Source organism: Equus asinus, chromosome 14, assembly GCF_041296235.1.
Source record: "Equus asinus isolate D_3611 breed Donkey chromosome 14, EquAss-T2T_v2, whole genome shotgun sequence".
Taxonomy (NCBI): Eukaryota; Metazoa; Chordata; class Mammalia; order Perissodactyla; family Equidae; genus Equus; species Equus asinus.
The window spans coordinates 37,129,368-37,141,723 of record NC_091803.1 but is presented as its reverse complement, the minus strand read 5'-3'; the positions used below and the strand labels follow the sequence as shown (position 1 = coordinate 37,141,723).

The 12,356-nt window shown below is 51.7% G+C and overlaps 1 protein-coding gene across 2 annotated transcripts in view; it reads left to right on the top strand.

Moving 5' to 3' along the window:
• Positions 1-272: 272 nt before the first annotated feature.
• Positions 273-12,356, top strand: part of ABCC1 (ATP binding cassette subfamily C member 1 (ABCC1 blood group)) — a 126,439-nt gene continuing 114,355 nt past the window's right edge. For both annotated transcript variants that reach the window (XM_070484871.1, XM_070484870.1), the window contains exon 1: positions 273-428. In XM_070484871.1, coding sequence (XP_070340972.1) covers positions 381-428 — 48 coding nt within the window. In that variant the 5' untranslated portion in view covers positions 273-380. The remainder of the gene's footprint in view (positions 429-12,356) is intronic.

Genomic DNA, 12,356 nt, shown 5'->3' with positions numbered 1-12,356 from the left:
GCTCCCCTGGTGGTTATGATTACTGGTGCCGTGGCCGTCGTTATTGTTACAGCAGGATTGGAAAACGGGGCGGAGGGGCAGGACACAAAGACGCCCGGGGCTTCTGGGGGGGCAGCACCGGCCCCCAGCGCAGCCGATGGGGGCGGCGGGTCGGCTGCCCCCACCCTGCGTGCCCGGCCGCGCGGCGGGAGGGAGGAGGGAGGGAGGCGGGAGGGAGGCGGGGGGGAGGAGGCAGCGCGGGCGGACGGGGCGGGGCGGCCGCATCCCCGTGACGCGCGGGCCAACCAGGCGGCGTTGCGGCCCCGGCTCCTCCGCCGCCTCCCGCCTGCGCCGCCGCCAGCCGGGCCGTCCGCCGCCCGCCGCCCCCCGCCGCCGGCCGCATGGCGCTCCGGGGCTTCTGCAGCGCCGATGGCTCCGATCCCCTCTGGGTACGTGCTCTGCGGCCGCCGGGACGCTGCGGGGAGGGCGGCCCGGGAGCCCCCAATCGCCGCGGCCCCCAGCTCTGCAGCCAGCCCGGGGGTCCCGCTCCCACCCCACCCCATCCCCCGCCGCAGCCGCCCCCCGGGGGTGCAACTGATGGGGGAAAACTTGGGGGGCCCAAGTCCAGGGAAGCGGGGCGGTGGTGGTGCATGTGCCCAGCCTGGTGGTTGGAGGCGGGGAAGGTGAGGGGCCAGAGCCTGGGGGAGGGGGCTGGAAAGAGAGGTTCTTGTTGCTTTGGAGTCCCTTCCCCGTTAAAAATAACCCGCCCGGGAACGGGACGCCAGAGATGGGGACAGGAAGGGGGGCTGACTCTGTTTAAGTTCTGCCATCTCTTGTGTGGGTTGGTGGCCCCCCCCCCCACCTTTCGCCAGGAACACCCCATTGCCAAAGGGCTGAGCTGGGGAGGGCTCAGGTTGTGGAGAGGGCGCTCCCCAGGGGCTGAAGTCTGCTCCCTTCCCAGTTTTGCATCCAGGTTACTCTGCTGTGGTTACATATCTTTGTCATCTTTTACTTTCTTTCTGCTTGATCACGATGGGGAGAGTTTGGGGGAAAAGGAGGAGAATTAGGGAAGTTGGAGGGACAGCCAGGAAAGAAGGTAGGGCTGCTCGCCCCTGCCATGCCTGCCTGGCTCACGGGTCAGGTGTGGGGTGCAGCTGAGGACGCCGAGGACCCTAGTGTCTGCGGGCGTGCCAGGCCCCCACTGGAAATTAGGTGCTCTCCGGGGGACCCGCCTTGGGTTTTACCCCGGCAAGTTTTCATCTGAATGGGCAGCGCTGAGCCCGGCAGGTCTCGCTAGTCCACTTCCTGTGGCTTAATCCCCAGCGTCTTGGGCATTAGCTTCCCTCTAATGCGATTTGCCCCTTTGTTCCAGGAGGGCACGCTGGTATCATGCCATCTTGATTATGGGTAAACACCAGAGGCAAATCTGGATCTGATAGTTTTTCCACTTTTGTTTACGAATCAGGAGAGAGCAACATGTCTGGCTCTTCGGAGCTGGTGATCAGCAGCCCCAGATACCTTCTTGTCTTGTTTCGTGGTCCTCTCCTGGCGGCAGGCTGAGTTCAGAGGGTTGGAAAGTGATCCGTGAGGGCCCCAGGGAAAGGCTTTATTTTGGGGGGGGGCGGTATCCTTTGGTAGAACACCCAAACACACCTTGGTATGTGTCACATTTTCAGGCCAGTGGGATCGGAGAAGTTACTCCAGGGCTGGAAACAGTACGGATGCTTTGCATTCAGGGTCTCGTGATTCGAGGGCAGAAAATTTGCAAAGTCGACTCGAGTTAGCAGACAGAAGAAAACCTGTGGCGTCCAGGTGCCCCGCGCCAGGTGTAACAGCAGCAAGATGATTTCTGCAGCATCCACGTGGGCATCTGGCCTAGTGTGGCTGTGAATTCTGGAGTATTTACTTGTTTCTTTTCTTCTAAATTGCAGAGGGGAAAAAAATAGTCAACCATAAATTAAATTCTGCGTCAGGATATATTTTATTGATGGCAACTGGCAGTTGATGGCTAGTGAGGTTTTCTAAAGCCAAGTGTTTCTGGGGGTGTCCTCTGTTTATTTAGCTTAAGCAGCTCATCCTGGTAAAGCCTTGCAAGGACTTTTTGATACGGAAATTGCCAGGTGGTTCGGTTGCCTTGGGCATGACCTTCACCTCTGCCAGGCCCTGCCTCTCTCCCCAGTCTTTGGCCTTTCAGACTGAGCTCTGCCCCTCCTCAGTCTGGATTCCTGGACTCACCAGACTTGCCCGATGCCCCAGTTTGTGGAGGTGGCCTGAAACCGGAGTTTGAGAGTGCCCAGCTGGGGCATGCGAGCTTCCTGGCAGCCAGAGAAACCAGCTGGAATAGAACGCACGTACCTCCTGCGTTTTCCAGGATGGCACGTGCGAGGCCCAGAGAGACTGGCCTCCCAGCCCACTGGATGACTGGGCGACCTTGGGCAAGCCACTTTGCCTCTCTGTGCCTCAGTTTCCTGATCTGTAAAATGGGGGCAGGGACCAAAAATGTCCCAACCTGCTCTAGTTGTTGGGAAGAGTAAATGAGTTCATCTGTGTAAACATCTCAGGCTGTGCCCCGCGCAAACGCTGGTTATTATTATTCGTTCCGAAGATGGACTTGTGTGTTTCAAGTCGCTTGACCTTCCTTTGGGCCCACTTTTTCTTTCGCTGGTGGGGATGGGATTGGGCCACCCATCCCCTCATGCCAGCTCCTCCCTGACCGAGGGCGTGTGCTTAGATGTCAAGGTGACTGGCCCACATGACCCTCTTATCATAAGAGCTTTGTTTCTGGGCCATTGCCTGCTGTTGGGCCCCAGGAAAAGTCCAGAAAAACCAGAACGTGGAAACGGCCCGAGATGAGGGTTCCACTGACTTCCTTCCTTGCTGCAGGCAAATGCTCTGGGATGAGAAAGGAGAAAGCTGGTCATCTAGATGGAAAATAGGGGCTGCCCTTTTCCACTGGGCCTGCTAGGAGGAGCTGTTTTGTGGCTGATGTTTGAATGATGGTTGGGAAAATGGGCCTGGGCCTCCCGTTGCAAGTTAATTTTTAAAAAATGGATACTAATAGGTTGTATGTTCTGGGGAGAAAAATTGGAAAAATGTCGAAAAGTAGAGAAAACAAATCGGTCAGCAGGGTGGCGTGGTGGCTCAGGGCGAGTGCTTGCATCCCCTGGGGTCAAATCCTGACTCTGCTTAGGCGAGTTACTTCCCACCTCCATGCCTCAGTTTCCCCACGTGGAAAACGGGGGTGCTAACACGGCACTGAGCGAATAGCGGTCGTAGGGTGGGGAGGAACAAAGGCGTGAATCATTGGCAAGTGCTTAGAAGGCTGCTGCTTGGTATACAGTTGGCATTCAGTAAATGCTTATCGGTCTTGGAGTCAGTCTTTTTCCTGCCTCAGTGGCTCCCCTTGGCTTTGCATCAGACTATGAAGAGCCAATTTTTTGTCCATCTTCCAAATACCCTATTGGTTTTCAGACCCATCTCTTTGCCTTTCTCCATCTTCCTCTCTTCTTCCCCTTTTTGTCCGTGCCCCACCCCCCCAGCCTCCCCCTCTCTCCCTTGTGCATCATTAGAGCCAAAAGGGGTCCTGGAGCTCGGGGTGGGGGGGGTCCTCCTGTCCACTCGCCCCACTTCAGGCATGTGGAGTCTCGGGCCCAGAATGGCAGTGGGACAAGGGAACAAGGTAAATGGCTCCGGGAGGAGGCAAGAGGAGCCTTTGAGAGGACTGGGCAGATCCGGGGCTCCGGGCTTGCCCTTTGGCCGTGCAGAAGGAGGCCGTGGCCAGTCCGTTTGTCTGTGTCCTCCCTCCCTCAGCTGGACCAGCTCCGTCAGTGATGTTCTTGGAGGTGCCTCACTTCCCACCTTCTAGGAACTGATCCTTCCCCCTGGGTGTCTCACGGGCGTCTCCGACTTACCATGTCCCGAAAGGAGCTTGGGACCCTCCTCCCTGAGCCCTCCCCATCTCAGTTAATGGTAGCCCCGTTCTCACAGAGGCAAACCCCCAGCATCCTTGACTCCCCTCTCTCCCTCCCATCCCACGTCTGATCTGTCAGCAAATCCTGTTGCCCGTTCCTTCGAGATGTTTCCAGATCTGCCTGCTTCTTGCAGCCTCCCCTCCTACGGCTCTGGCTGGAGCCACCACAGGCTCCCTCCTGGGTTTGAACACTCCCTCCTCCCTGCTCCCTCTGTCCATCCTTGACCCCTACAGTCTAGTCTCAATCCGGCAGCCAGAGGATCTTCCTAAGACGCAGTTCAGATCCTGTCTCCCTTCTGCTTAAAACCCTGCTGTGGCTCCCCACTGCCCTCCAGGGAACAGCCGAAGGGCTTAGAGAGGCCTCTGAGGCTCTGGCTTCATCACCTCTCTGACCTGCTTGCTCAGATGTCACCTCAGGTCGCCCTGACTCCCTGCCACTTCCTTGGGCTCCCAGTCCGTCCCTGCTGCCCCTCCCCTGGCACTTACCGCCTTCTAATACAACAGATATTTGACTTGTTTACTCCCTGCCTCAGTTTCTGCCTGTGGAAAGGTCATTGTCACGGGGGCATAGTAGATGCTTAGTAAATGTTTGTTGACTGCATGAGTGATCTGCAGCACAGGAATGACTTTCGAGCTGGGTCGAAGCCTTTCCGGAGATCTCTAAGGATGAAATAGTCACTCACCTGTCTGGGAGGGGTCCTCAGGTGGACCAGCCCTCCAGCTTCCACATTCGATTGCTTATATTTTATCTTGCAAGTGTCAGACCGAGTCTTGTCTGTCTCTCTTTTCCCAGAACCCTGCACACAGTGGGCTCAATTAATATTTGAATTTTTTTTTAAAAGATTGGCACCTGAGCTAATAACTTGCCAATCCTTTTTTTTTTCTTTTTCTCCCCAAATCCCCCCAGTGGGTAGTTGTATATTATTAGTTGTGGGTCTTTCTAGTTGTGGTATGTGGGACGCTGCCTCAGTGTGGCCTGATGAGCGGTGCCATGTCCCCACCCAGGATCTGAACCTGCGAAACCCTGGGCCACTGAAGTGGAGCGTGTGAACTTAACCACTCGGCTGGCCCCAACATTTGAATTTGAATGTTTCAGGTACGGGTTCCAAACAGAGGGTTAGATCTGGCCCACCAGTGTGCTAGTTTGCCTTTTTTAAAATTATGAATTACTGTAATTGCTAATATTTATTGATTGGTAGATTTCACAGAAAAATCTGGATTTCTGATCTCTCCTGAAAAATTAGATCTGATAGCACGAGGGCCTGCCTTTGGCCGTGCTAGTGGTCAGCTGGGGCTGCCCCCTCCAGAACGGGCCTCCTCACTCCAGTTTGCCACAGTCCCCACTCCTCCCTATTGCACCTTCAATTCTGAGGCCCAGTGTCTGTTGCCTTTTTTCGCTCTGCTTTCTCACCTTGTTTGTGTCCCTCACTGATGGAACCTCCCTGGCACCTGTAGGTATCTGAGTTGGCATCCCCTGCTTTGAGCCCAGCCTTCTGGTGAAGTGACTGGGGCCCATCTGAATCACTAGTTTGATGCTGGAAAGACCCTGGCTCCAGCACGAGCCCGGTTGGCAGGAGAGGGAGGATAAACTAATTATCAATGCCCGAGGAGTTGGAAGCAAGCATCTCATTTGCGTGTCAGCTCCAGATTTTCCTGGTGGGATAAGGTTGGGGTTTCATCAGGTCTTAGAGGCCCGTCACACAGCCCTTGGCATGGAGGAAGCTGGAGAAGAAGTTCTGGGCAAGACTTTGGTCCGCGTCCTCGTGTTTCCCTGGGAGTTGGAGGCTGTTCGACTTCTCGTGTTTGGCTTGTTGGGGTTGCCTTGGAGAAGCTTAATGAGATGTCAGGGGGTTAAACCCCAGTGAGCCACAGAAGGACCTTGCGGGCTGCTTCCAGGCTGTTCCGCTGAGGGTGCCTTTTTCTCCCCTGATCCCTTCTGGTTGGCATGCGTGGGACCCTTCGGTTGCAGGGGGACAACGCCCATCTTTTGAGGTCGGCTTTGAAGCGCTGCTCTTTCATTTTAGACGGCCCCGGGGTAGGTGGACAATTATAACATCCAGATTCCGCTCAGATGTCTCCTCGGTTTAATTGTGGGGTGCACCTCCTGGGGCAGCTTGCCAAGTTCTGGAAAAAGGGTCTAGATGACTGGGGAGGATGGCTCTAGGCGGGCATCCCAGACCCGTAGGTAGTAATTGAGGTTTTATAGGGCTTTCTCCTCCCTTTCCGTGAGCTGTCTCTCTGAGAACCTCAGTTTACCCTCTCTTGGCCTCTTAGGGAAGTCCTTGTTTGGGGATGCCCTCCTCTTCGGAAAGCATTTATCAAGTGCCTGTTTTCCAGGACAGGACTTCAGTATGGTCCTTGAAACACTGGATTCCATCTCTTGTTCTTCCCACAACCGTTTCTCACTCGTTCATTTATTCAGCCTTATTCACTGAGTGTTCACCACATGTGGCCAGTGTTCTAGACGCTGGGAATACAGCCGTGAATAGAAAGACGAGGCTCGTGCTCTCATGGAGCTTTCACTGGGGGTGACCCACACGAATTTGAGTAGTGGCAAGTGCCTCAAAGACATAAACTGGGACCAATTGTGGGGATGCAGGCTATGATGGAGCGATGTCCAGGGAAGGCCTTTTGGAGGGCGTGACACTGGAACTGTGACCGGAATGATAAAGTGGGCTGTGCAAAGGACTGGGGCAAGAGAGAGTCCCAGGTAGCGGCAACAGCAAGTGCAAAGGCCCTGGGGTGCTTGCTGTGGTCAAAGTATCACCGAGTTTAACTCAAAGGACTGCAGAGCCCATCTCATAAAAATCTTCCCTGGGGACCAGCCCGGGGGCATAGCAGTTAAGTTCACACACTCCACTTTGGCAGCCTGGGGTTCGTGGGTTCGGATCCTGGGCGCGAACCTATACACTGCTCACCAAAGTCATGCTGTGATGGCATCCTACATACAAAATAGAGGAAGGTTGGCACAGATGTTAGCTCAGGGCTGATCTTCCTCAGCAAAAAAAAAAAAAAAAAAAAACCCCAAAACCAAAAACAAACAAAAATCTTCCCAGGAGCATTCTGCAAAAATGCATAAAAGACTAGTAAATGGCTTGTGGGGATAATAAGGGCCTGGAAATTCCCAGGAGCACGCTAACCCCAGGTTGTCAAGGAAATGGAGGAATACTTGCTCCGCGATAGAGCTTCTGATCCATTTATGTTGGAAAGAGTCTCAGGTTTTTAAGATTAAATTTTTTTTTTTTTACGAGTCTTAGCTGTTTCTGATCATCAGCTGAAGCCCCTCAGGGTCAGACCCGGGGGGGGGGGGGGGGGGGGTGGTTTCTCCGTTCTCCAGCTGCCCATGATTCCCTCCAAGGGCTTTCTCCAGCCCTGAAGGTGCTTGCTTGCGTGATCAAGATGACTTTCTATAGATTGCTAGAAAACTCTTCTTTTAAAACTAGATGTTACTGAGTTGATCTGGCTGATTGCATGAGAAAGATCTGGGGTGATAATTTTTTTGGTTTGCGCTGTTCCTTTTCAAAAGGCGAATAGTCTAGAAGAACATAAAGGGAAAGTAAAACTTTCAGGACTTCCCCTCCCCGCGCTCGGTGCCCAGAAGTAGCCATTGCTGCTAGTTTCTCGGGTGTCCTTCTAGAAAAATTTCAACCATATGCAAATAGGTGTGAAGGGGTGGGTGGGAGACAGTGGCTTGTGTCTCTCTTTTTTCTCCCCAAGTGGGTTCATACGCTAAATAATGTTCTGTATCTTGCTCCCTTCGCTTAAAAACGTGTTGCTTTTCTGTCCATGTTGACTCCACGCAAATCGAAAGAAAAAGGAAATGACACTTCTTTACAAACCACAGGTGGTTCTGTTCCGTGACTGTGTCGTGTAGCCCGCCACTCCCCTCTTGGGCGCTGTCGGGGTTGGTTCCAGATTTTTGGAATGGTCCACAGGGCCTTCTGGAACTTTCCCGGGCCCTCATCTTTGCGCGTGTATGCTGATGGATGTAAATGGCTAAGTGCCATATAGCCCTCCGTAAGAAATTGCTGGGTTGATGGATATGTGTGTTTTGAAATTGGATGCTTCTAATTATCAGCTGGCTGCCATAGTTTATACTTCTCCGATGGACCCACGAGCATTTATTAAGCGCCTGTTGTCTGAGAGCACTGAGCAAGCTGGGCATTGCCCGGGCTCATGTTGCTTCCTGTGTATGAAAGGGTTTCGTCGAGCTGAGTTAACCCTGACATTCCAGGGGCTCAGTCTGCAGAGTGGCTGGTTTTGTTCCCGTTTTAAAAAGGTCTATTAAAACTTACACATTCTTTGACTTCTCTGTGGTTTAGAAAAGTCCTTTTACATCAGTAATTTAGCAACATGTAAAAGTTTTGCTCCTAATCCCACCATACTAATGCAACTCACATTTAACTTTTTTACATGTAAACCTTCTGGTTTAATTCTGGAGTTTTCTGATTGCCAAAGTCACACTCCTTGTGACAAAATGGCAGAGAGATATTTAAATAGAGCATTAACATGCTTCTCTCTTGAGCTAACCAATAACCAAGATATTTTTCCATTCCTTCCTCTGGAATCGTGGAAATACTATAAACGTAAATAATATGGTAAAAATAAAATGGGTGGTTATAATCATTACTCTGTTTTATTTTATTTAACGTACATGTCAATACATGGAATCTCACTAATTCTTTATAGTAGTTTAATATTTCAAGTTATAGATTTGCTGTAGTTCAGCCATTTCTCTGTTAATAGGGGACATTAATGCAGTTGCTTGCATTCATTTCCCATGGTTTTTTTTTCTGCTTTTTCTCCCCAAATCCCCCCAGTACATAGTTGTATATTTTAGTTGTGGGTCCCTCTGGTTGTGGCATGTGGGACGCCGCCTCAGCGTGGCCTGATGAGCGGTGCCACGTCCGTGCCCAGAATCCGAACCGATGAAACCCTGGGCCGCCGAAGCCTAGGGGACGAACTTAACCGCTTGGCCATGGGACCGCCCCTCATTTCTCATTTTTAGTTCCTGTAAATAATGCTCCAATAAACATCCTTGTACATGGGTAAAAATTATGTAAATTTTTTTAATGGGTTTTGGGGCCGGCCCGATGGTGCAGCGGTTAAGCGCACACGTTCCGCTTCGGCGGCTGGGGGTTCGCCTGTTTGCATCCTGGGTGCGGACATGGCACCGCTTGGCAAAAGCCATGCTGTGGTAGGCGTCCCACATATAAAGTAGAGGAAGATGGGCATGGACGTCAACTCAAGGCTAGTCTTCCTCGGAAAAAAGAGGAGGATTGGCAGCAGATGTTAGCTCAGAGCTAATCTTCCTCAAAAAACAACAACAAAAAAAGGTTTTGGCTGGTTCTTTTCCAGGAAGGTTGTAGCAGGTCCACTCTCAGCAACAGTGAATGGGAATCTCCGTGTCCCTGCTTCCTTCTCAGCCCTGGACGTGGCTGAATTTTGTTCCCTCAATGATAAAAAATATCTTATTTTCGTCTGTACTTCCCTTACAGTTACCCGCCGAGCATCCCGCAGTGCAGTGCCTGGTGATCTGTGTGTCCTTTTCTGTGCGTGTCTTTCCGGGTCTTTTTTTGCACTTCTTTCCCCGGGGGTTTTGTCTTTCTCCTGTCAGTTTGCAGGAGCTCTTGGTCTCTGGGGAATCTTGCCCTTTGTGTGTCTTGTGTGTTGCAGATATCTGTCGTAGGCTGTCGTCTGTCTGTCTGTCATCTGTGTGTGAACATCCACTTCTAGTCCAGGCTGGTGTGTAGTTTTGCGAGGCGGCACGCGTGGAGTGCATACCATTTTCGCTCCTATGTTTTTCATTGGCTGATGTAAGAATTTCCCCATATTCCTGCATAACTTTTAAAATTACGCCTTTAAATCTCCCAGCAGTTGTTCCTTGTATCGGCGGACTATAATTTCACGTAATTATCACCTGTGGTTTGACATTTCCATGGCTGGTTTCCCCCTTCTTTTTTTTCTCTTTTAAAGAAAGCATTGTAATGAATATCCTATGAATAGTGCCCGTCCACTTATTTCCGTAGCAGCTCCAAAGAAAGCCAGAGATGCAAAGACTAGGGTCAGGAGGCCCTCATTCGGGAGCCTGGGTTTGAAAATTGGTCCTGCCGCTTCCCAGCGTGCGACCTTGGGCCTGGCCCTGACCTTCTGGGAACCTCGGTTTCCTCATCTGCAAAGTGGGGGTCATGATCATGCTGTGTGTCTTCGAAGCGAGAGGGAGAAAAGAGGCAGGATGTAGAGGATGCTTAGCGGATGTCGGCAGACACTAGCCACGATAACGGAGGAGGCGGCTGGGCAGCCAGGGCCGGTGGTGGACAGCCGAGCCTGTGATGTGGTGTTCCTCTTCTGGTCTGTCATCATCCTGCAGCCCCCGGGGCCAGGCAGGCCTTGGCAGAGTCAGGATGGAGCCCAGCCCCAGAGATTCAGACACCCGTCCCTGGCATCTGGGACCGTTCAGGGTAATCCCCCCAGTGTTTAGGGTGTGTGTAGGGTGCCTGGGTCTGCATGAGGCATGCCGGGCGTTGGGCGTCAGCTCTGAAATTGGGCTGATGTGGGGGAAGTTCATTCTGCGGCTTTTCTTTGTAGGTTAGGATTAAGAAAAGTTGCTTAACTCCCTAAATCCACGGTGGGCTGGAACACCCCTGAGAGCTGCTGACACTCACATACTTGCGAAGTGCCAGGTTTTCTGTTAGTATAAGCGTGTTAGTGACTGAGTTACCTAAAGGGACTTTTGTCTCTTACTCATGCTTTCTTTGTCTGAGCTTATAAGTGAGACGGTATAAAATGAAACAGTGCAGAAACGAGGTTAGTGAAATGTGGAAATCCTCCACAATCACATACTTCTAGGGCTCATCTCTTATTGGCAGATGGGGGTTTTAATTTTCAGTCCCTTTTCTCCGCGTATCCTGCTTTTAAAAACAAGAATGGGATCCTGTGGAAACATATTTTTTGTTTTCATTTACCAGGGCATCTGGGGTAGGACCCATTTTTAATTAACACATATTTACGGCAAGATGAAATGTCAAGATGAAGCTGATTAAGTCGTTTGCTAATAACTGTTCCCTCTCGAGGTGGTTGGTCACAGGTTTGTTATTTTTTATTTATTTATCTTTTTGAGGAAGATTGGTCCTGAGCTAACATCTGCTGCCAATCCTCCTCTTTTTGCTGAGGAAGACTGGCCCTGAGCTAACATCCGTTCCCATCTTCCTCTACTTTATATGTGGGATGCCTACCACAGTGTGGCGTGCTAAGTGGTAACATGTCCACATCTGGGATCCGAACTGGCAAAGCCCAGGCAGCTGAAGTGGAACGTGCACGGTTAACCGCTGCACCACCGGCCCGGCCCCCACAGCCTTGTTATTTAACCTCTGTGGACGAGGAGATGCTGGGGAAAATGTGACGCCAGGCTTGAGTGGGTGGGCACTTCTTGGACCCTCTTAGATGCCCCTGGAAGGAGACGAAAGTTCTGGGGGTCAGTCCCCTAGGCTCATGAGTTGTGCTTATAGGACACAGCTCTCACCTGTTGGTCCCGTGGCCTGGCCCCTTTCGGGTGACAGTCTCTGAGGGTCTCCTGAAATCCTCGCCCTGGGCTTGACCACCTCTGGCTGCGAGGGAGGCAGGGAAAGCCAGCATTTCATTTTATGCTTCTTTAGTGGGAGACACTGTGAGAGAAAGGAGGTGGCAGAGGCTGTTGAGTAAGCCAGCCAGTAGTGCCTGCCACCTTCTTATTAATACTTTTCCTTATGTCATGTCACTTTTTTTTTTTGTGCAGAGGAAGATTCACTCTAAGCTAACATCTGTTTCTAGTCTTCCTCCCTTTTCTTCTTTTCCCCCCAACAAAGCCCATTACATAGTTGGGTATAGTTGTAAATTCTTCCAGTTCTTCTATGTGAGCTGCCACCACAGCATGGCTACTGACAGATGGGTGGCGTGGTTCTGTGCCCAGGACCTGCTCCTGGGCCACTGCTGAAACAGAGCATGCCAAACTTTAACCACTAGGCCATCAAGGCTGGCTCATCAATTCACTTTTTTTTAACCTAAATAAATTTATCCCAAAGGAAGTTTCATATGACTTTGGAATATCTTATGAAGTCACAGGTTGCTGATATTTATGTATTTACCTAATAGTTAGCTATTTAGTATGTCACTGCTGAAATGAAAAAAATACGACATTCTGCAAACTGGCCAGCTCAGTGGTTCTCACTTCCGGGCGGTTTTGCCCCCAGGGGACATTTGTCAATGTCTGGAAGTGCTTTTGGTTGTCACCGCTGGCAGGGAGGTGCTCCTGGCATCCAGTGGGTAGAGGCCAGGGACGCTGCTAACGTCCCGCGGTGCCTGGGGAAGGCCTCTAAGAGCAGTGTTATTGGGGCCCGAATGTCAGTAGCGCTGAGGCTGGGAACACTTC